Raw genomic sequence first — 24,124 nt, forward strand, 5'->3', positions numbered from 1 at the left:
ACTTAATAATATTTAATATGAAGGTTATTTACAATACATCCAATTATAGTCAATTGTTTAAGATTACCCATTGCCTCTGAACTGAGGAGCAGGCAAATGAAACAACTAATGTTAAAAACTTTGGGAATATTTAACATTGGTGCACCTTAATTGTTAGGATAGAGTAAGCTGTCACTTTAAACATATTGCAAGCAATAATTAGATGTTGTTGCTGTAGTATCAATTAGGCACACAACCTGTAAGTTTGTCAAAACATTATTTCATTCAGTCCTTAGATAATGTTGCAGGTGTGAAGCTTGGCAAAATATTGTTAATAGAGCTAAAGATATGCTCAACACTGAGTTTGGTAAAAGAGGGGTGAAAGCCTGGACATCATACTCCCATGAAAGTTGCCTTTTACAAGTAATACAGCAGAGGAGACCTCAATGGCACCAGGTTCTAAGACAGGGGTGGGTATCTATTTTTAGGGAGGGGTACATGAGAAAACCAGCTTGCTGACGCTGAACACATTCTGTCAACTACGGTAAACATAAGCATAAACATCAACATGTTATTTCTTTTTTTCACCATAATAAAATTAATATAGACCATGTTATTGAACGATAGATCATGTTCACAGTATAGCATGCTTTCTGAAACAACCAGTACAGTACAAGGGGGCTCAGCCCCCTGCTCGCTTCGCTCGCCTACCCCCAGCGTTTTGAACCCGTGCCCGCTGGGCAGCCACGTGTGAGGATGACGCACGTTTAATACGGAGCGTTCGCCCGTGTCACTCTGGGGCCCCCCACTGTTAATACGGAGCTCCGTCCGTACTATAATGCGGTGCATTGTGGACTACTGCGGACCCCGTAGTGTTTCCCGTTTCAGTTTGTATCTCGGTCAGTCAAGCTTTTGTATTCCAGTCTTCATTATCTGTAACCTGCTGTCCATGTGTTTGGCCCCCTCGTTTGACCTGTTTATGACGTTTTACTTTGCTTTCTACTCTCTTTCATTTCTGATCTCGCTTTATTCTGCTTTTGTTTCAATGACACCTGGTCCGTGGTGAATATATTTTCCCTTTTTCGAGTAATAATTTTCATTTGTTTGCGATACTGTGATGTTTATCGTATTGTTAATAATGCATCACTGTAATGTGATTCAGCTACGCTGTATAGTTTGGACGTGTGAGGATGACGTATGTCGCCCGTGTCACTCTGGGTCTCCCCTCTGTTACTACGAAGATCTTTCCGAACTATTATGCGGTGCATTGTGGAGCACTGCGGACTCTGTAGTGTTTCCCGTTTCACTTCGTATCTCGTTTAGTCGAGCTCTTTCTTTTTGGAGCAGTGCCTGCCTGGTCTGCGGCATTTCAGACGCACGTTGTAGGCGCCTGCGTTCATTAATTATATCCAGGCAGGCGCGTGTTTGTATCTCGGTCACTCGAGCTGTGTCGTGTTGAATCTGTGCCTGGTTTGCCTACGCAGTTTGAGACGTGCGTTGTAGGCGTCCACGTTCATTAGATCTGTCCACGCGGGCTCGGTGTCGAAGCTGTGTTAGTTGTTGAGCTGGTTGGTTTTGGAGCCGAGACAGTTTTGCTTCCGCGGTTTCAGACACGCGTTCGTACCATCTTGGGTTTGATGTATGAACCTTTGTGGACTCCGTAGTGTGTCCACGCATTAGTGCCATTCACAATATGGCGGCGACGCTTGCGCCTTCCGTATTATGTTGGTTTTTATAATGCTGTGTAGGCACCTTTGCCTTTTGTACTTTATCGCGCCTTCCGACGCACGATGTAGGCGCCTGTACCTTCCAGGTCCGCCTCCGCTGTGTGGTGTGGACGTTTAACTGTCGTTGTTTCTGCCTTTATATTCTGTATCTCGGTGTGCATGTGTTTCGTACCTAGGTTTTTTTGAAGCTGTTGCATTCCAGTTTTCATCATCTGTAACCATCATCTGTAACTTCGCTTTATCCTGCTTGCGGGATGTCAGACAGTTCGTAGTCTCTCTCGTTTTACTCTGGGGAGGGGGGCTTTGTTCTGTAACCTGCTCTGCATGTGTTTGTCCCTGTTCTTTAACCTCTTTATGACGTTTTACTTTGTTTCCTACTCTGACGGTTCGTAGTCTCTCCCGTTTTGCTCTGGTGTGGGGGGGGGGGGGGCTTTGTGTGGCGCCAGCATGCGCACGTGCGTAGTCTGTCCCGTTTCACTCTGGGGGGGGGGGGGGCTTTTGTGCGTCCACGGGCAGGTCCCTGCGTCCATATCCGGTTTACCATTCTTGTTTAGTAATATGGATCTACAAATCTTGATTTGTGTAAAACAAAATAAGAAATACATTTTACTGCATTACTAACTGGTAAAGTATTTTACTGTCTCTGTATCTTTGTCAACTTAATGGGAAGAATTAAGTCTTTGATGAGCTTCAACTAGTGCAAGTCAGGTGTAATTCCTGATGTTGCTGTTCATAGTAGAGCAGACAAATGGTCATCACTGAGACTACCTGTTCTGCTCCTAATGCATCAGAGTGAAAGTTCAAGTTGTACCTCACTGGGGCATAGTTTCAGTTTCCACTGCTTTTAAGACTTCAGATAGCCCGGAATACTCACCATGCAGTGCCCAGAACATGGCTGCATGTCTGTTAAGCTGATCAGAAGATAGATTCCTCCCTCTCAGTGTGGGAAAGTGTGTCAGTGTGTTCCTCTCTAGTTGTTGAGAGAGAAGCAGCAGCTTCTTCATGAAGGCCTTGACTAGGCTGTGCATGTTGTGTGCAAAAAGACCTTTGCCTTGCAATGTTGTATTCATTTCATTCATAAGTGCAATCCCATCAACAGCAAATGCTAAATCTGATAGCCATTCAGTGCTGCTTAGTTCAGGGATGGATTTTCCTTTCATTTGACAAAACTCCTAAATCTGATTTCAGATCCCAGACTTGTTTAAGCACTTTGCCCAAGTTTAGCCACCTGGGAGTTGTGTGGCAGCCCAGAGTAGTGTCTCATGCTCCTCCAACGGTGTAACAAACTGTGATTTAATGCCCTATCCATCCATCCATCCATTATCCAACCTGCTATAGCCCTGATAAAATTTACAGTATTTATTACAACTTCAACCACATGATTAATCTTATATATATATATATAAGATTAATCTAGTATATAGCACTTCTTGGTGAATAATACAATGTAAAAATGAGTTTTTTGGGCTGGATTAATTTCAGCCACTTTTTCCTACATCCTTTTTAAAAGTCCAACATTTTTACCTGTCAGATTAGGAGACCCATCAGTTGTCACACCAACTAACTTTTGCATGCACATACTGACTTAAGTAAACAAATCCGTACCGGTTGTCGTCCCTTTCACTGACTGTATAGAAGCCAGTTCATCTGTTGTTTCAAAGTCTTTTATTATTCCTTTCACTAAAATCAGCAGCTGCGCTGTGTCATGAACATCACAGCTTTCATCCAAGGCCAAGGAGAAGAAGTCAACATTTTCCAATGTGCATTTCAGCTGTAGCACTAGATTCTCCGCAGTTTCCTCAATCCGTCTTGCAACCATTCATTGTGAAAGGGACAGATGTTCAAATGCATCCTTATCCTCTATGCAGAGGATTACATCTGACTCCAGTAAGCACTCCTTAACAAATTCTCTATCGGACTGGAACAGAAAATTTCTCTATATGCAGATGATATGGTTTTATATATATCAGACCCAGAAAACACTGTGCCTGCAGTTTTAACAGCGCTTACAGAATTTTAAAAGATCTCTGGTCTCAGAATTAATTTGAATAAAAGTATACTCTTTCCAGTGAATTCACAAGCTTATAATATTAGATTGGACACCCTACCTTTTACCATAGCAGATCAGTTTAAATACCATGGGGTAAACATCACAAGTAAACAAAGCTCATTATCAACAAAATTTCGCCGTCTGTATGGAAAAAAATTAAGCAAGACTTGCATAGATGGTCAACCCTTCATCTCACTGTGGCTGGAAGAATTAACGTTGTTAAGATGAATATCCTTCCTAAGCTTCTTTTTTTATTTCAAAACATTCCAATATATATCAATAAATCATTTTTTAAGCAATTAGATTCAACCATAACCTCATTTATTTGGAACACAAAACATTCACGTATCCGAAGAGCGACCCTACAAAGACCTCAGGCAGAAGGTGGCATGGCTCTACCTAATTTTCAGTTTTATTACTGGGTAGCAGACATACAAGCCATAAAAACCTGGACACAAATAAATTAACATACACAGGTTTGGTCAACAATAGAAGTGAAATCCTGCACTACTTCTTTATATTCCCTGCTCTGCGCTCCAATAAATGCAAGTTATAGCAAATATACTAATAACCCAATTGTGCTTCACTCACTCAGAACATGGAACCAATTTAGAAAGCAATTTAAGATGGAAAATCTTTTATCTGTGGCATCTCTGCAGGAGAACCACCTCTTTCAACCCTCGCAAACATATCTAGTTTTTAATATCTGGAAAAGATTTGGGATTAAATTGCTCAGAGATCTTTATATAGACAACATATTTGCATCCTTTGAACAATTACATTCCAAATTTAATCTTCCAGCTACACATTTCCTTCACTATCTTAAAATTAGAAACTTTGTTAAACAGAACCTGCCCGAATTTTCCTCCTCTCGTACCCTCCACCATGCTGGAAAAAATACTGCTCAATCTCGAGGACTTAGACACCATTTCTGCAATATATAAAATTTTATTAGAGTCCCTTCCTTTCAAAGATCCAAGAGGACAATGGGAAAAAGATCTCTTAATTAATATATCAGAAAAGGAGTGGAAGGTAGCAATGCAGAGAATTCACTTGAGCTCCATATGCGCAAAACATAGAATTATTCAACTCAAAATTATATATCGAGCTCATCTGTCTCGCTTAAAACTGTCCAAAATGTTTCCAGGGCAAGATCCAACCTGCGAACGCTGCAACCAAGCTCCTGCATCACTGGGTCACATGTTTTGGGCATGCACTAAGATAACATCAATATGGACCAAAATTTTTAAGTGCCTTTCAGACAGCCTTGGTGTCACAATCCCTCCTAACCCATTAATAGTTGTGTTTGGTGTTCTTCCAGATGGATTTGAAGTGGAGAAGGACAAGGAAACTGTGATTGCGTTAACTACACTTTTGGCATGCAGGCTGATTTTGTTAAATTGGAAGAATCTTAACTCTCCTCTAATAAGTCAATGGGAAACCGATGTTTTATATTATTTGAAATTGGAAAAAATCAAATTCTCAGTTAGAGGATCTGTACAGAATTTTTTCAAAACCTGGCAGGATCTAATCAATAATATTTTAGAATAAGAAGAAATAATTATTTCTGCATTTCTTTTCCTTCTCCATTTATCTTTTTTGCGCTATTAAACTCAACAATTTAGGCATGTTTACAAGCCTTAAGTATTACTCCTTTGGCCATGCTCTCCTTCTCAGGTGTGGGGTTTGATTTGTTTTCAATCCTATTTTTTGTAAAAATTTATCTATTTGTATGGAACGAATACAATAAAATTAATTTTAAAAATATATATATATATATTCTCTATCAGAAAACAGTTTGCTTCTTTTGGTAATTTTGTGAGCTAGTATATAGCTGTTTTTTTATTTATTTTTTATTTTTTATTTTTTTTACTCTTCCTTTCTTTGCTGTATGAAGCCTTGTTTAAAAAAAAAAAAAAACCTGCTGTTTTTGTAGATTACCTAACAATTCCTCTGCAGTCCTCCCCTTCTCCTCTTCAGATAAATCTATGTATTTTTCAGCATGCTTGGTCTCCAAGTGACAGCTCAAGTTGTAGTCTTTAAATGCATGCTATTTACATACCAAATAAATTGCTTTACCACTAACCTCTATGAAAAAATACTAAGGAGTCCAGAATTTGTTAAATGATCTGTTTTCTGTATCAAGTTTTTGTTTTTTACTGCTCACGTTTGTTGTGTCTTTGCACAAAATGCAGACAGGATACAGATTAACAACAGGTGTTGTCTTACTTCATTCAATATAAATTGAACAATCTCTGCATCACCTCTTTCTTTGATGCATTGTCCCACAGTTTCCCTTTTTTATATCCCATCCTTTCTGGTGCAATCTCCTGCAATTTCCCATACACATATAAATTTTGATCTACATCTGCACGGTCACATCTAGTTGTAATGCAGACTGACACACCCAGGCAAGAACGTTCAGTCCGCACCTTCCAAGGACCAGACAGAACCAGACCATGGGCTGCATTCGGCCCACAAGGGGATACAGTGCCCAGGTCTGTTCTAAGACATCCACAGAAATGTGTTCACTATGTATGAATATAAGTTTTATAATTTTGAGATGTGAGTATATTATTTTTCACTCTTGGATGCTGAATTACACTTTTGTAGCTAACTGCAAGTTGCGTTATTAAGTTTAATATAAAAGACACCTCCGTATTGAGTCTTTCATATTTGTGTATATTTCAGTCTTAGTATTGTGAATGTTGCTCACTCTTTGATAAAATTAAGCACACTCTCTCTGCCCCCCTCCAGTAACCATTGCTTGTGGTTGAGTTGAATTTTCTACCCTTCGTTTCTTAAGCTATTATTTGTTTTGGTTACAACTACCGGTACTATGCACTGTATTCCATTGCCACATAATTGATGTTTCTTCTCCAACTTTCTCATAATGGAGTTGATCACACTTTCTGTTAAGTTCTGTTTGATAAGACAATGAGAAATGAAACTTAGAAAAATGTTTATAGTGCTTGGCTGGGAAAGTAGCTAAGGCCTAAGGATATGGATCTTCAGGATTTAAATCATATCTTTGGCTTGCTAGGATAACCTGAACACATTTTTTATTCCACTATTTATGCCTCTGTGCATTGTATTGTATATTTAAATATTCTTATATATTGTTTACAATAATATGTACTGTGTACAATTGAAGAATGATTTTTGTTGAGCTGTGAAAATTTGACTAGCCATTTAATATTCGCGAGTTGCCAATTCTATATGAATGTACAGTAAATTGGCTGGTGATAATTAGGATAACTTGAGGGAAAACAAAAAAAAAATTTTGACATTGTGTTCTATGTTAAAGAATTCTGTCTTTCAGAACTTCAGACCTAAATATAAAAACACATGCCATTAATAAATGAATAAAGATAAATGGAGTAAAAGAGGGGAGAAAACCTGCTTCCTCAATTTAAATGCTTATTCTAAAATGTTATTGATTAGATTCTGCCAGGTTTTGAAAAAGTTTCGTACAGATCCTCTAAGTACAAATTAGATTTTTTCCAGTTTCGAATAGTATTTAACATCAGTTACCCACTGACTTAGAATAGGAGAGTTAGGATTCTTCCATTTGACCAAGATAAATCTATGTGCCAATAGTGTAGTAAAGGCAATTGCAATTTGTTTGTTCTTCTCCACTTTAAACCCATCTTGGAGTACCGCAAACACAGCTGTTAGTGGATTAGGAGGGATTGTGATGCAAAGGCTGTCTGAAACGCATTTAAAGATTTTGGTCCAGAATGATGTTAATTTGGTGCAAGCCCAAAACATGTGGCCCAATGAGGTCAGAACTTGATTGCAACGTTCGCATGTTGGATCTTGCCCTGGAAACATTTTGGACAATTTTAAACGAGAGAGATGCGCTCAATATACAATTTTGAGTTGAATATTTCTATGCTTTCCGGATATGGAGCTCAAGTGAATTCTGTGCATTGCTACTTTCCACTCCTTTTCTGATGTGTTGAGTGAGAGATCCTTTTCCCATTGTACTCTTGGATCTTTGAAAGGGAGGGACTGTAAAATGGTTTTATATATTACGGAAATGCTGCCTGAGTCCTAAAGACTGATCAGTATTTTTCCGGCATACAGGTAGGTGGGAGGTGAGGAAAATTGGGCAGGTTCTGTTTAACAAAGTTTCTAATTTGAAGGCAGTGAAAGAAATGTGTTGCTGGAAAGTTAAATTTGGAGTGTAATTGTTCATAGGATGCAAAGACATTGTCTATGCACAGATCTCAAAGTGATTCAATCCCGAATGTTTTCCAGACATTAAAAACTGCATACGTTTGAGAGGGTGGAAAAAGGTGGTTCTTGTGCAGAAGTGCCACAAATAAAAGCTTCTCCATCTTAAAATACTTCCTACATTGCTTCCATATTCTGAGTGAGTGAAGCACAATTGGGTTGTTAGTATTTTGGTGATAACTTGTATTTATTGGGGTGCAAAGTAAGGGACATAAAGAAGTACTGCAGGATTTTATTTCTATTGTGGACCAAGCCTGTGTATGTTCATCTATTTGTGTCCATGTCCAGGTTGGTAGTGTATATTTGCTGCCCAGTAATAAAATTGAAAGTTGGGTAGAGCCATGCCACCTTCCACCTTAGGCCTTTGTAGGGTCACCCTTTGGATACGTGGATGCTTTGCATTCCAAATAAATGAGGTTATGGTTGAATCTAATATCTTATAAAAGATCTATTGATGTATATTAGAATGTTTTGAAATAAAAAGAGAAGCTTAGGAAGGATATTCATCTTAACAATGTTAATTCTTCCAGCTAAAGTGAGATGAATGGTTGACCATCTATACAAGTCTTGCTTAATTTTTTCCATCCAGACGGCAAAATTTTGTTGATAAAGAATTTTATGTTTATTTGTAATGTTTACCCCATGGTATTTAAACTGATCTGTGATGATAAAAGGGAAGGTGTCCAATTTAATATTGTATGCTTGAAAATTTACTGGGAAGAGCACGATTTTATTCAAATTGATTCTGAGACCAGAAATCATTTGAAATTCTATTAGTGCTGTTAAGATTGCAGGCACAGTATTTTGTGGATCTGAGATATACAGTACCATATTCTCTGCATATAGAGAAACTTTCTGTTCCAGTTCTTCTATGATAATCCCCTTAATCTCACAAGCATTTAGACAGTGAATTGCCAGTGGCTCAATGGCAATTGCAAAAATCAGTGGTGACAAATGGCATCCTTGTCTGGTAACACATTCTAGTTTAAAGCATTCTGAATTAATGGCGTTAATACAAACTGAAGCTTCTGAATTGGTATACAGAAGATTGATCCATGCACAAATGTTCGGGCCAAACCCAAATTTCTCCAATGTAGTGAAAATGTAGTTCCATTCGACCATATGAAATGCTTTTTCTTCACTTTTGCACTATAGAGAGCATCTTAGCTAACTGCATGATGGCCTGGTGCAACAGCTGCACCAAGGCTGCTAAAGAAGCCCTGCAGCGGGTAGTAAAAACAGCAGAGGCAATTACTGGGACTGAACTGCCATCACTCAAAGTCTTGTATAAGACTCCTTGTGTGAGAACGGCCAGAAACATTCTAAATGACAAAACCCATCCTGAAAATTCTTTGTTTAAGCTCCTCCCGTCAGGAAGATGCTTTAGGTCAATCCGTATACGCACTAACAGACTAAAAAAATAGCTTTTTCCCATCTGCCATAAACTTTCTGAACTCTGAATCTCCTCAGTCTGAGATCATTTTTAATTGAACATGTGCAATATTGGTAATGTGCAATATACTAATGTAATACAATATAGAATATGTAATGTACTATTCATTAACAGGTGCAGTAACAATTTATGCTGCTGTACTTTGAGCAATAATAATTTGCTCTGGTTACTTGATCACTTAACACTGTATACAACATATTTGGAATTATTTGACTTTTCTTTAAATGCACATTGGTGGTGTCACAAAAAGTAATTTTGTTGTGTTACACAATGACAATGAAGTGCTTGAACTTTAATAAACTCACTTTGGTCTTGTAATATTACCAAAGGCAGCATTTTCTCAATCTTTCTAGTTAGAACTTTGGAGAGTATCTTAACATCGTTATTCAGAAGTGAAATTGGTCTGTATGATACACATTGTAATAAGTCCTTATTTTGTTTAGGAAAGACGGTAATTAATACTTGGCAAAAAGTTTGAGGTAGAATTTTATTTTCTCTAGCTTCTGTAAATGTTGCTAATAGAAGGGGAGTTAGCTGAGTTGAGAATTTTTTATAAAATTCGGCAGGGTAGCCATCAGGGCCTGCTGCTTTCCTGCTCAAGTGAGTTTATTGCATCTAGTAATTCTAATAGTGCCAGAGGTTTATCCAATTCCTCTGCACTGATAGTATCTGTTTGTGGTATCTGTAATGCATCCAGAAATGCATTAGATTGTGTCTTGTCTTCTTTAAACTGAGTAGAATATAAGGATTTATAGTAGTCTCTAAATGTGTGCATTATATTTTTATGGTCAATGATTTTCTCTGTGTTGGTGATTGCTGGGATTGTATTGTGAACTTCCTGCTTGTGGATTTGTTGAGCTAAGATCTTATTAGCTTTCTCTCCATGTTCATAATGATGTCTTTATTTAAATATGAGTTGTTCAGTTTCTTTAGTTGTTAAGAGGTTGAATTCTGAATGCAGAGCATGCCTTTTCCTATGAAGTGCCTCACTTGGACACCTGGCATGTTATTGATCTATTCTAGTAATTTTGCTGATTAGCTTTGATACTTTCTTGGTTTCCAATTTATTTCTGTGGGAAAGATATTGGATAATCTGCCCTCTTAAGAAGGCCTTCAGGGTTTCCCAGAGTATTCCTGCAGAAACCTCTGAAGATGTATTTGTCTCTAAAAATATTGATTTGCTTGGATATAAATTCTGTACAGTTCTTTGTCTGTTAATAAAAGTGGATTAAGGTGCCATCTGTGAGATGAGTACGTGGGGCATAATGATTTTAGCTCCAAAATAAAAGGGGCATGGTCGGAAATAACAATAGCATTGTACTTACAAGATTTAATCATAGGCAAGAAATTGTTATCTACAAAGAAATAATCAATTCTTGAGTAGCAGTGATGCACTGGTGAGTAGAAGGAATGTGCTCTTGAGTTTGGGTTTAGAAATTTCAAGGGGTCTGATAAGTTGTGATCAGCTACAAACTGTGTAATTGTCTTTGCGGTGTTGGATGTCATCATCCCTGTTTCAGGAGACCTATCTAGATCTGGATTTAAAACACAAAGTCCCTAGCATTATAATTTTATGAGTGTTCACATTGGGAATGGATGCAGTCATCAACTTTGGGTGCATAAATATTTATCAAATTCTACAGGTGAGGGGACGCTGGCGCACGCATGTTGTTGCCGCTCCTCCCTGTAAACAACACTTTTCGCAAAATTCGCCTAATTCTACACTTTCTTACGTTTGTTTTATTTCTTTTATTGTACGTATAGTTCGTGGATACAGCTGACTCGAATTGTATGGATTTGGCTTATATTTACAGATTTTATGGACTCTACTTTGACTGGGAACAGCTGAGTCTGTGGATCACGGGATGAGAACCTACAAGCATTTCTTTGTGCCTGGCAATCTAGGACCTCGGGATGATCTGTCTCCGTGATTATATTAAATTCGTTTTGCTGTATCTGCTCCCGTTTCATCTTACAGTACTCTACGACTGGGAACTGATCTGATGTTCATACTAATCTGGCTTTTGGCTCCGGGGCGATCACGCCTGAAATTACCAAGCGTTACTGTTTGTGGCTGTGTATTGGAACCTCCAACTCCTGCTACCTCCTCCTGCTATGCTTTCTGCAGCTTTGCTATCTCCGCTCAACTACTCTACCACACCCGCCTGTCCTACCGGTTCCGCTGTGCTGTGCTGCTTCTCCACTGCTATTCAGATAAGTATTGCCCAGTATCATGCTAAAATACTCTCATGACAAACTCCTTCTTATTAAACAGTTTGTCCAGAACAAATGGTCTGACTGCAACATCCTAAAGGACGCCGGTATTTTGCAGCGCCCGAAATATACACATCGCGGATCAGGTCGCCGCCACCGCCGGGCTGCGAATGAAAAGACCACCGGCAGCATTTGCTCAGGAATACGCCGTCCTTCTCATGACCCTGGAAATAGAATTGTTGGTGTGCCAAATTTGCATTATGTGGAAATAAACCGTGATTGCGGCTCTGTGCAGAAAGAAGCCTCATTATGTAATGTTGCACTGTTTAACTCGAGGTCTCTTAATGGCAAAGCATTGGTGCTGTCAGAACTCATCACTGACACCAAACTTGATATTCTGTGTTTAACGGAGACTTGGCCACAATCAAACGAATTTGCGTCTCTCACAGAGGCGACTCCAATTGGTTCTCACTTTCCACTCAGAGCCTCGCAGCTCAAGACAAGGCGGTGGGGCTGGCAGTAATTATCAGAGAAGACTTAAACATTAAAAGAATTCCAATTGACTGTCCATTGTCTTTTGAGTGCCTGGCTCTTAAACTAATAACGGAATCAGGTCCTGTCTCACTCATTGTTCTCTATCGTCCCCCAAAATACAGTGCATCCTTCTTATCCGATCTGATTGAACTTTTGACCCACCTAAGCCCTTACTCTCAGAGAATTATGCTTCTTGGTGATTTCAACATCCATATTGACACCCCCACATCTAAACTGAGAAATGAATTCCTGTCCTTACTGGACTGCTTTGACTTGACACAACATGTTGATTTTCCAACCCATTCTGGCGGTCATATATTGGACCTGATCTGCACTTCTGGACTATCTGTTGCCAACATTTACAGCACTGATTTGGGACTCTCAGACCATAAAGCAGTATTTTTCACTGTCTCATTACCTCTCCCACCTCTTACCTGTAAACGACAAATTTCTTACAGAAACCTTAAAAATATCTGTCCCTCTATCCTTTCTGGATCCATTTCTGATCTTTTACTGTCTGCACCTATTCCACCAACACTAGATAGTTTTGTTGACCACTATAACACAGCCCTTCACTCAGCATTAGATAAAACAGCTCCTTTAAAACATAAGGAGGTTTCCTTTAAACGCTCAGCTCCTTGGTATAACTCAGAATTGCGATCTATGAAAGCAGCTGGCCGACGCCTTGAGAGAATGTCACGTAAGACTGGCCTCACCGTGCACATCCAGGCTTTCTCTGACCACCAAAGAGCTTACAGAGAAGCACTAACTTCTGCCAAGAACACCCATTATGGCAGAATAATAGAAAGTGGCCATGATAACCCAAGGGTTTTGTTCTCTGTAGTTAATAAACTACTCGAACCCGCATCTGGTCCAACTACCTCTTCTACTGAAGTCTGTGAGGAATTCCTCCACTTTTTCCGTAACAAAATTAAAGATCTAAATAATTCAACTAACATAAATATATCATCTGTTTATATCTCTCCCTGTTTTCCCACTCCATCCAGCTCCTTCTCTAAGTTCTCACCAGTCACTTCTGCGTTTGTTAATAACCTGCTTTGTAAGATGAGGCCGACTACTTGTGTACTGGACCCCATCCCCACCACACTACTTAAATCCTGCCTTCATGCCATAATCCCGACTGTTACAACAATAATAAACTCATCCCTTGACACTGGCTCCGTGCCACTCACTTTTAAAATTGCTTCTGTAACCCCAATGTTAAAAAAGTCTGGCCTTGATGCTGACAATCTTAACAATTTCCGGCCTATTTCCCACTTACCTTTCCTGTCAAAAGTTCTTGAGCGTGTTGTAGCTTCCCAACTCACCAATTACCTAACCTCTAATAATTTGATGGAACCCTTTCAGTCTGGTTTCAGGGCGTGGCACAGCTGTGAAACTGCTCTGCTACGGGTAACCAATGATTTGCTTATGGCAGCAGACTCTGGACAAGCTAGCATATTAATTCTGTTAGACCTCAGTGCAGCATTTGACACAGTCAGACATGACATCCTACTGTCCAAAATGGAGAACATGCTGGGTATCTCTGGCACTGCCCTCCAGTGGTTCAAGTCTTATCTGACTGATAGGCAAGAGTTTATTAGTCTTGGCAACAGCAGATCCAACTCCGTGCCAGTCACACAAGGAGTCCCTCAGGGCTCTGTCCTTGGTCCTCTGCTTTTCTGTATTTATATGCTTCCCCTTGGCCATATTATCCGTAGTTATGGATTGGGTTATCATTTTTATGCAGATGATACCCAGCTCTACTTCAATGTTAAAAGTGGAACTTCATCAGAGCTTTCTCAGCTCACAACCTGCCTTAGTGAAATTAAAACCTGGATGGAGCAGAACTCTTTAAAATTAAATTGCAATAAAACTGAACTCCTGCAAATTGGGACTAAAATGCAACTTAATAAAATGAGCTCCTTCCCAGTCCATCTTGGCAGTGATCTCATCAGACCTGCCTCTACTGTAAAAATCTTGGTGTCATTTTTGATTCCTCCCTCACTTATTCCACCCACATAAATCACATTAAGAAACTTTCTTACTTTCACCTCCGTAACATATCACGTGTTCGCTCCTTCCTCTCCTTCTCTAATGCTGAGAAACTTGTCCATGCTTTTATCACATTCTGCATCGATTATTGTAATTCTCTACTGGCAGGTGCCCCTTCTAATCTTATATCACAGCTCCAGCTTATTCAAAACTCAGCTGCAAGAGTCCTTACTCGAACCAGCAGCAGCGAGCACATCACACCCATCCTGCTCCGTCTTCACTGGCTCCCTGTGTCCTACAGAATCGAATATAAAATCCTACTAATAACCTACAAAGCTTTAAATAACCTTGCACCAAACTACATCAGTGACCTCCTCCATCACTATGTGCCTGCCCGCCCACTAAGGTCCTCTGATTCTGGTAATCTTGTTGTGCCCCTCACTAATCTACACTCTATGGGTGACAGGGCCTTCAGCTGTATAGCGCCCAGACTCTGGAATGACCTACCAAAATTAATCAGGTCAGCTGACACCATGAATTCTTTTAAAAAACAACTCAAAACTCATCTGTTCAGGAAGGCTTTTAGCTCTACTTGACTTTATTACCTTTCTCTCAGTTTACTTCTCTGTCAAGATGCCAATGTAACCTGTATGTGTGTGCTAGACCATCAATTATGTTGTCTGTTTTTTTTTTTTCAGAATTTACTGTCTTAATCTTCTTTATTTATCTGGTTTGTACAATGCTATATACTGTATATTCTGCCGTTCTTTATTATATTCTGTAAGTGCCTTGAGCATGGGAAAGGCGCTATATAAATAAAATGTATTATTATTATTATTATTACAGTTAAATAAATTACCTATGACAATCACATATCTCCCTTCAGGATCAGATACTACATCTGATGAGACTGTTCTATGTATAAGAATTCCCACACCTCTAGGTTTCTTTGTAAAGCTTGAATGGAAACTGATCCTAGCTTAATAAATGGGTCTCCTGTAAATATACTATTTCAGCATTTAGACTTGTTAGGTGAGAGAATACTTTCTTTCTCTTCAATTCGTGATTCAGGCCTTTAACATTCCAGCTCACAAAATTAACTGTCTGGTCTTGGAGACATTGCTTCTGAACTTTTGATGTCATTTTGTAGTATTAACTGAAAATAAGACAGCTTTACCTTAATTTCCAATATTCCTAGGAGTTATTGCAAATTAAGTTAAACATACTGTACAGTAAAATAGGTTAATCTCCATGATTCATAAATTATCAAAATATTAAGTCCTTTTAGTATAATAATTTATATATACCCAGTTAACAATAGAGTAGATAAGACAAAAACTGCAGCTAACAGTATTTCTGGAGAAACAAAAAACACTGTTGGGCTCACGGTTAATTTATAATAAACAAAGTCATAGTTCTAATGAACTAGGCCATCTAGGAACCCTCCCTTTCCTGGGTATCCATGAAATATCATAAGTACATACCAAAATATGTAACTATATAATCAGATCAGTGCCGTGCAACCTGTTTTCTTCTGCACGTCATATCAAGAATTATGTAAAGCTTCATTCTACATAGACATTGCAGTGAGATTAGAACTAAGTTGCACCAAAGTGGGTAATAAAAATTGTCTTACACCAAGAACATTTTCATAGAATTTTCCAGAGAATTTAAAAAACAGATTTTTGTAGTTTGTGTTTTCTGTAATATGCTTCATACCTGCATATGATCTTTATAACACCTCTATCAATAAGCTGTGATTCCTGTTGCCTTGCAAAAGTAATTTTGGAGCACTCTTCTAGAGGACATTTTGCAACCTGGAACATATTTAAACAGGCTCTTTTGATTAACTTTGCTGAAGTGTCAGTATTCTTGATTTTCTGTTTTCCTTAGATTTCTTATGCTCCTTGTGTTAAAATAGTTTAGACTGCGGTTTTTGCTTTGCCTTGTTTTTTTGTTTTTTTTTTTTTTGATAGCTCTGTGTTTCAACCTGGGCCAGTTTGAAGAATACTAAAGTGGATCATCTTGCAAACCAGACCTAGTTCTTTCGCCATCAAGCAATTGTGCAGTGCCTGATACTCAATACATCTTAGCTCATGTCAATGTCTTGCAGATGCATTAATCTCCTTTCATGTCTATTCTGTCCTCAAGCTGTTTTTAGCAGTCCAAATAAGTCGTACTGTACAAATCTTTGTGAATCATACTGGCTTTGCTGCAGTTGATCAGGTGCTCTTCTCAACTTTCGTTCAAGTAGAACGTTTTGAATATTAATGAGATAGGAATGTTTGTAAATCAAATCTTGAGTATGCTATCTCATGTTGCTTTTCTGACTACAGTACTGTAGATAGATATAGCATGCTCAAGTTAAGTCATTTTTTTAAACTGGTAAAAAATTATTTGTAATTTCCTCTTTTATTAAAGCATTTTGAAGCTCTTGTGATTATTTCTATTACAATTTTTATGTTGATTTTTTGGCACTGCTGTTTGATAGATCTATTTATAAATAGTGGCCAGCCACAATGTGTGTCTACCCACTAAATTCCCTTGTCTTGATACAGTGTAACCTTCTGCAAAATGCATGCCTCATTCGTGCTTCTTAAACCATATTGTTCACTTTAAAATGAAAAACGTATGCAGTGTCTGCCACTTAGTCAATGGTATATGTAGTTCCCTTTTACAAGAATTTTGACACGAGATGGTCATTGCTGCCCACAAACCATGGCATGACAATATGCTTTGTGCTCAAGGCACACTTGTAGCAAGTCAGCAAATCTGAACTTTGTATTATGTCTTTTTATCATAGTATTGCTTAATTGTGTTTGTCTGTTTAATTCCAGTCTCCTCTATTAATCCTGTATTTCTCTATAGAAGATAAGCATCCATAGAGTAATGCAGTTTTTATTATGTTGAATATCTGTTTTCAGTGGTAGTGCCTACTTTTCATCACCTTTAGTCTTAAAGACTTGGTCCATGTCTCCTTTTGATTTTTAATTTTTTTAACTCAGTGTCATAAAAGTGAAGCTAAAAAATCAGTATGCTGTGTGACCATTATGGGCACTCTTGAGCCATCTCATAAGCCAAATAATGTCATGGAAGCTATAATAACAAAATTGGAAGGTTTTTATAATAATAATAATAATAATAATACATAGAAGGAAACAGGTTGTGGGAGGCAAAATGTACAAATTTAAAAGAAACAAACAACCCTATATACTTCCTAATACACGTTTTTGCCCTTTTTATTATGGTGGTGTTGCTGATCTACTTTCCTGTGTAAGTGTACATTGTTTGGTGCTCTACATGCAAACCTCCTTTCTTATGACTCTTCTTCTTCTTCTTACTAGTTAAACTCTTAATCATTTTTTCTCCTGCCCATGTCCAAGGTAAACAAGGGAATAACTAGAAGGGGCACTTAAAATTCTGTATTTTTCAAGTCAAATTTATTTCTTCATAAACATGGTATAAATGCATTTGCCACATGAATTTGTTTTAAATTTAAACATTTTCTTTAAAAAAAAAAAAAAAACTACTCAAAAAATTAAGGGAATGCTAAATCATCACAATATAACACCAAGTCAGTTAAGCTTCATGGATATCCATCTGTCCAGTTAGGAAGCATAAGCGATTGTGAATCAAATTCACCTGCTTCAGTGCAAATGAAAGTGACAAAGGGTGCACTGGAGAACCCCCAAAAAGAGAATGGTTTTGCAGGTGGTAGCCACAGACAATTGCTCTCTCCTTACCCTTCCTGACTGATTCTTCTTTAGTTTTGCATTCTGCTAGTATCCTTGTCATTACTGGTAGCGCGAGGCAGTACCTGCAGCTGATTCAGGTTGAACAGGTAGCCCAGCTCCTCCAGGATGGCACATCCGCACATGATCCACACATTTTCACAAGAAGGTTTGTTGTGTCTCCCAGTACAGTCTGAAGAATATAGAGGAAATACCAGTAAACTTTTAGTGTCACGTGGTTGGTTTTATTTTGATTCCCTTCTGTATTTATGTGAAATCTCACACAAATGATTAGAAAATGTATGCTTACCATAAGAAAAATAGTACCAGGAATATACAGTAAAATGATTATTTCTGGATCAAGTTTGTTGTCAAAGACGTACGTCAGAAACATGGGAGGCATGTTTTCTTATATTGAAATTTTGCTTCTTCATTGTTAAGTTTCTAGTATTGTATGTTCCAGTGGTGCCTTATGCCTCATTAGACTCCATTGTAAAGCAGCATTGTGGGCAAAATTTTGTTTTAAATTTATAGGAAACGCTTAAGTTTAGAACACAATTTCATGTGGCAAATGCATATATACCTTGTTTGTGAAGAGATTCATCCTGGAACTACTTGCACCTGTACTTAACAGTGTTTATTTTCAGGTGTTTCCAGGTGTTTATTTGATTACATCTTGCCTGAAGAAGAGGCCTGAGTTGCCTCGAAAGCTTGCATATTGTAATCTTTTTATTTAGCCAATAAAAGGTGTCATTTTGCTTGACTTGTATCTGTTAGCCATTATGAATGTAGATATAACACCCTAGTACTACAGGGTTAGGAATGGAATTGTGAAACCCTGGAGCTATTCTCCCTGTGCTCCATCTAGTAACCCAGTTGATGACCCCAGCTTTAAATTAAAAGACCAGTTGTTCCAAAACAGTTGTCCACTTCGGTAAGTAGTAGGGAGTTCTGCCTGCTGCAGTTACCAGACAATGTAACTTCTGCCAGTCGACATGTAGTAGCTTACTGTCCTCTTTCCCTGTCCCTTTTTGAGCATTATATTCAATTATAGATTTAAACACACTGTTTTGATAATTGTGTGTATTGCTAGAAACAGCATAATCTTTCAGGGCATCTTACAGCCCCACCTTTCACCTATACTATATTCATACAGTTGATTCCTTCTTCACCACAGTTATGCAAGTCTTTTTCATATTCAGGTTAGACAGAAGCTGATATTTGCTTCTTATTTTATGTTGTAGAGTATGTATTAATTGGGCAGGGATAAACCTGTCAACAGTCACTGCCCTCTATTGGGTGCCCACAATATGGTTTGTGTAAGGCCCATTTTAGAAACATTAATATTTAATTTGAATTTTAATTTGAAAATACATATTGTCCTCTTAACTTAAAAAGGGAAAAGTTTAGTCATGCTCAGAGGAATTTTTGTTTACATTTGTATTTGTGGTTTTATTTCATGAGAGAAAAAGGAAGTTGTCAAAACTTGGCATTGGTTTGTCTTTTATTGCCTTTCAAGGTTCCAGTTTCTGTAAAATCTCTCTTCCTGCCATCACTACTAAAATAGAAAAGGAAAGGCCAGTTAGTTACCATGACTTTCCATTTATATCTCTTGCTCCATGCATCTCTATCTGTGATTCATATAATTTGTATATTTTCATATTCCTTTTGTGCTCATGCTGCATCAGCATGTTTACAAAGACCCCAGTATGGCAGTATTCCTGTGCATTTCTAATTATATGTAAAGTAAATGTGACACTGAAATGTGAAGGTGAAAATGGAAGTACAGTAAAGTACAGTAAATGTATGTCAGCTTTGAAGCAATTTGTGTTCTTGTTGATTTAGACAATTCAAGTCAGGGTATCATAGAAGAAACCCTGACACAAATGGACAATTTTGGGCTTAAAAGCACAAGGAACCATCCAGTCTCGGTTCAACAAAGACATTTGTAGTTAAAGCTCATAATTTATTTAATCCACGGCATTTTAAATATTATCTATTTCAGCAGTTAGAATATCAAGACCACTTTGAAGTTCGTTTTTTCTTAAACTAAAGAGAACAAAACACAAACAGAAAGCACAGTTCAGTCAAAGATTAAATCAATAATGCACTTAGCAGAGACATAGTATCAATGAATTTTCTTGTAGAGAAAATTTTATTAGTATAAAACATCACTTTTCCTTTGAAAATAAAGGAGGTTGGTTGCAATTCTGAGTAAAAAAATAAGTTTGAGTTTTTTTTGTTTGCTGGAGTGCGGTTGATGAGAAGGTGTTAAATTATTTAAAAGGGGCAAAAAGGGACATAAGCAGTCACATCCTGCTTATCCACATGCTGTAATCAATTGTGTTAGGATTACAATATATATTATATCACAACAATGTTAATAGGAGAATATATGTGTTGAAGGGGAGCAGTAGGTATATCGTGTGTGTGTATGTGCGTGTATATATATATATATTAGTCACAAACTCGACACAGAGTCATAGAAAGGTTTGGGGCAGCCACCCGTGTAATTGATTTCTTGGCTGCAAAAGTAGTTTTTTAAATGAATACTGCACTGATGTGCACACAAACGAGTCCAAGACAGAACTGAGGGAATAGGGAAAAGGTGCAGGTTTTTAAAGGAGAAGACAGGAAGTGAGATCATAGGGATTAGGCTCATGATCTTCAGCCATTGGTTCGAGCCCGGGCGTGACATCACAGGGGCCGGAGCTGGCAAGGTCTTCTTCCATAGGCTCGGTCCCGGAAGTGACGTCAAGAGAGCCAGGTGGGATCTCCCGTGAATGGTCTACAGGAAAGGGAGAAAAAGTGTCAGTGCACTCTGCCACATCCCGGCATGCCTCGGAACTACCCTTACTCAAGCCCTTTAGCTGCCTCCCATGCGCATGTGTGTGACAATATATAAAATCTCTATTCCGGGTGTGGTGGACGTGCTGCATGCCCATACTCCGGAACTGTCCAGGAAGCCCTTGGTGGTGGCCACAGACTCCCGCTGGGTTGAGCTTCTAAGTTCCAATTCCGTGACCCTGATGTAAACCAAGGGGGAGCCCTCTCGTGTCCCAGGGGAGGTACTGCTGGTAGTATGTCCATTCCCACGGTCTTCTCTTCAAAAGGGTGTCCCGTCCGGACAAGATCCCAGGCCGTCCATCACAATATCAATATATATAATATTATATATATATATATATATATATATATATATATATATATATATATATATAGGGGTACCGCCACCCTAACCCAGACACAAACAGGCAGGAGACAGGTTTTGCCACACGTTTATTTACAATTTTACCAGTCCACAATACCAGTAAACACAACGCAACACTTCAGCACCATTCAGTCCCGTCTTGCCACCAGTCCTTCTCCCTCCACTCCTCTTCAGGCTTTTTCCTCATATATATAATACCCATATACATATAATACTGTATACTGTATGTGTATATGTATAATATATGTTCATATGTAATATATATGTGTGTGTGTCTGTGTGTGTGTGTGTATGAATATGTATATGTAGTACTAAGGAAATCAAAAGTAAGTGTAATTTCAGTCTCCACAATCCTTTAGGGCTATTAGTGCTCTGTGCACCATGTATCATGGTATATGCAATGCATGTTACTTGCCAATAGGGGGGAGGAGAGGGCCTAATTTCATTTAGTTATTCTGAAATATAAAACAGTTTAGTGGGATGAAAGACCAATGTGACAATCCAGCATTAACCACCTTTTGGTAAAAAGATGAAAATTCTGTGGATAAGAAGGGTACTCTTAAGCTATGCTTGTCAGACTTGTATTATCAGTGTAATTTTGACTTTTGATTCATTAACAAAAATACATATATAGTAATCTCGGTGACATAATACTTTGCAACATAAAATGTTACACCCATTATTACTGAAACTGTGTAGTCCTATTAGCAGTTTAAAGTCAGACAAGTTCAATGTCACTCAGTCAGTCATTACCCAACCTGCTATATCCTAACACAGGGTCACGGGGTCCAATTAATGTGATTTTTTTTAACTTTATTTATAGTTAAACAGAATAAGTAAAAGTAGTTGTATAATATTCAAGCACATCTTAACCAGTCTGGCCTCTTTAATTCAACACAACTGTCCTTTTACATATTTCTCCCTTTCTCCCCTCTTCTCCACCATTTGTATTAATATACTATATTACATCCATTTCACCAGACTGATCTCTGAAAGTCTAATTGTCTCTACTCCTGATGCCTCTAAGAAAACAAAGTTGAGATTAACCACACTAAACATGCATGCAGTGGAGTGTATAGAAATAAAGCAGACTTTGGCTTTAACAGGCCAGTACTGCATAGATAATGGGAATTCTTTTTGCGTATATCACAACTGGCAGTTTATTTGGAAAGGTTTCATTTTACTAATTATTTTCACACCTACAGTCAACAATCTTGACTATGTGGAAGACGAAGGAGGTACATTTTTAGCAGGTGCTTTCACCATCAGGTTTTAGGGAGTTTTTATGTCCTGAAAAAAATGCCCAAAACTTGTACCTTAATTGCCAACATTTGCTTTAAAAATTTCAATACCTGTTTATTACAATGCAACTCAATAATATGGCACTTTAGGGAGATTTGACATAAGTCTTAGGCACAGTGGGGGAACTTTACAGAGTCACTTTGTAATGCAGTTGTCATGGAATGAGAAAAGAGAATGGTCTCAGCCCTTCCTGTTACATATTTAATCATTTTGATGTAAATCCACCTCCTGTGTTTCATTTTGACATGCAACTGATATCATAGTAATTTCCTACAAAATAATTCTGTGTAGCATAATGATCACAAACCTTAAAAATGAAAAGAATCATAGCAATGAAAAATACCTGCAAATTTCAATTATCACCTCCCAAGGACTTTGTATAATAAATAAGGATCTATAAGTTATTTTGGTCTTAGTTACTTAATTTAGATTTGGGCTATTTTTTTTAGTGAGCAGCTGTATTCTGTAATCAATTCTGAACGGGTAATGTTCATGTGGACATAGTTGAAAACTGAAGTTCGCAAGTAAATATTTATCAAAATATTCCAGATCTGAAAAAGCTGCTTGTTTCTGCATTGTCTTTGCAAAATGGGCAGGTTAATTTTTGTGTTTGTTTCTGTGTTTGTAAGTAATCCCTGACAATACAGATGTTCATGCTTTTGTGTTTCCTGGGCTGTCACTCAAAATACCTTTTTTTATTATTAATATTTGAAACTAGAGGCAATGAGACCATTCACATACTTCCTCACTCCCTACTACATGCAGCAACATCTCTGGGCCCTTAGATTTTGGCATTCATATCTGGGTCGCAGCACCAGTTCAAAAGAGGAATTAATAGTGCATGGTTGTCTTATGATTTTGCGGCATTCACTTTTAACTTCCAGGTTCCCTTGTACTTGTATGTACTATACCATCACTTTCCCTAAATACAAATCACCTCACTCATTTATTTTTCCATGCATCTAGAAAGCAAATACACTGTTTAATACCACAGGCTGGGCATATAACTTAATGACAGGTTATTTGTAGGATATTATGACTAAAGTTGCATTTTATGTATAATTTAGTGTGGACAAAGGCATCAACCAAAAACTATATGCAAATGACAGCAATTGATCAATAGGATACTGCCTCATATCTTGTATCCAAAGCCACATACTAAAAACTGTAATGTGCAAACTATACATATTCCATGAGTGAAGAAAGTGTTCCAGTGCTTTTTAACACTTACAAATAAACCTTATCATGATTAAAAATGACCAAAAATAGATTAATTCATAGTTTTTACATTTCAGTGTCTGCACAAAGTTAAGTGGAACAAAAAGAACTTTACAATAAATATTATAAGTCAAAATGCTGTTTCTGTGGGATGCCATCATGTCTGGTCCTGTACTGTGGATTCTAAGCTGATACACAAATGTGATTTTTACTTTTTATTCTCTCCTTATATTTTCACAGGTGGGGGAGGCAAGCGGAAGGGACGCAGTAAAAAATGGCGTGAGATCCTAAAATTTCCTCACATTAGTCAGTGTGGGGAGCTTCGCAACAGCATAGGTATGTCTTTGCTATTGACCAGAAACACAAATGAAAAAAACTTTTAAACTGAATAGAGCTTCAAGGTCATAAGGCAGACCTTTTGAAAAGTGTACTTTACTTATTAATTCAGTGTTGTCATCAATATATGCCATG

The 24,124-nt window shown here is 38.0% G+C and overlaps 1 protein-coding gene across 1 annotated transcript in view; it reads left to right on the forward strand.

The window, feature by feature from the left end:
• The window catches only part of grk5l (G protein-coupled receptor kinase 5 like), a 159,060-nt gene that overhangs the window by 68,896 nt on the left and 66,040 nt on the right, over positions 1-24,124 (forward strand). Inside the window, exon 2 of the mRNA XM_028799776.2 lies at positions 23,894-23,989. Coding sequence (XP_028655609.2) covers positions 23,894-23,989 — 96 coding nt within the window. The remainder of the gene's footprint in view (positions 1-23,893; positions 23,990-24,124) is intronic.

Source organism: Erpetoichthys calabaricus, chromosome 1 (genome assembly GCF_900747795.2).
Source record: "Erpetoichthys calabaricus chromosome 1, fErpCal1.3, whole genome shotgun sequence".
In the NCBI taxonomy this organism is placed as follows: domain Eukaryota; kingdom Metazoa; phylum Chordata; class Cladistia; order Polypteriformes; family Polypteridae; genus Erpetoichthys; species Erpetoichthys calabaricus.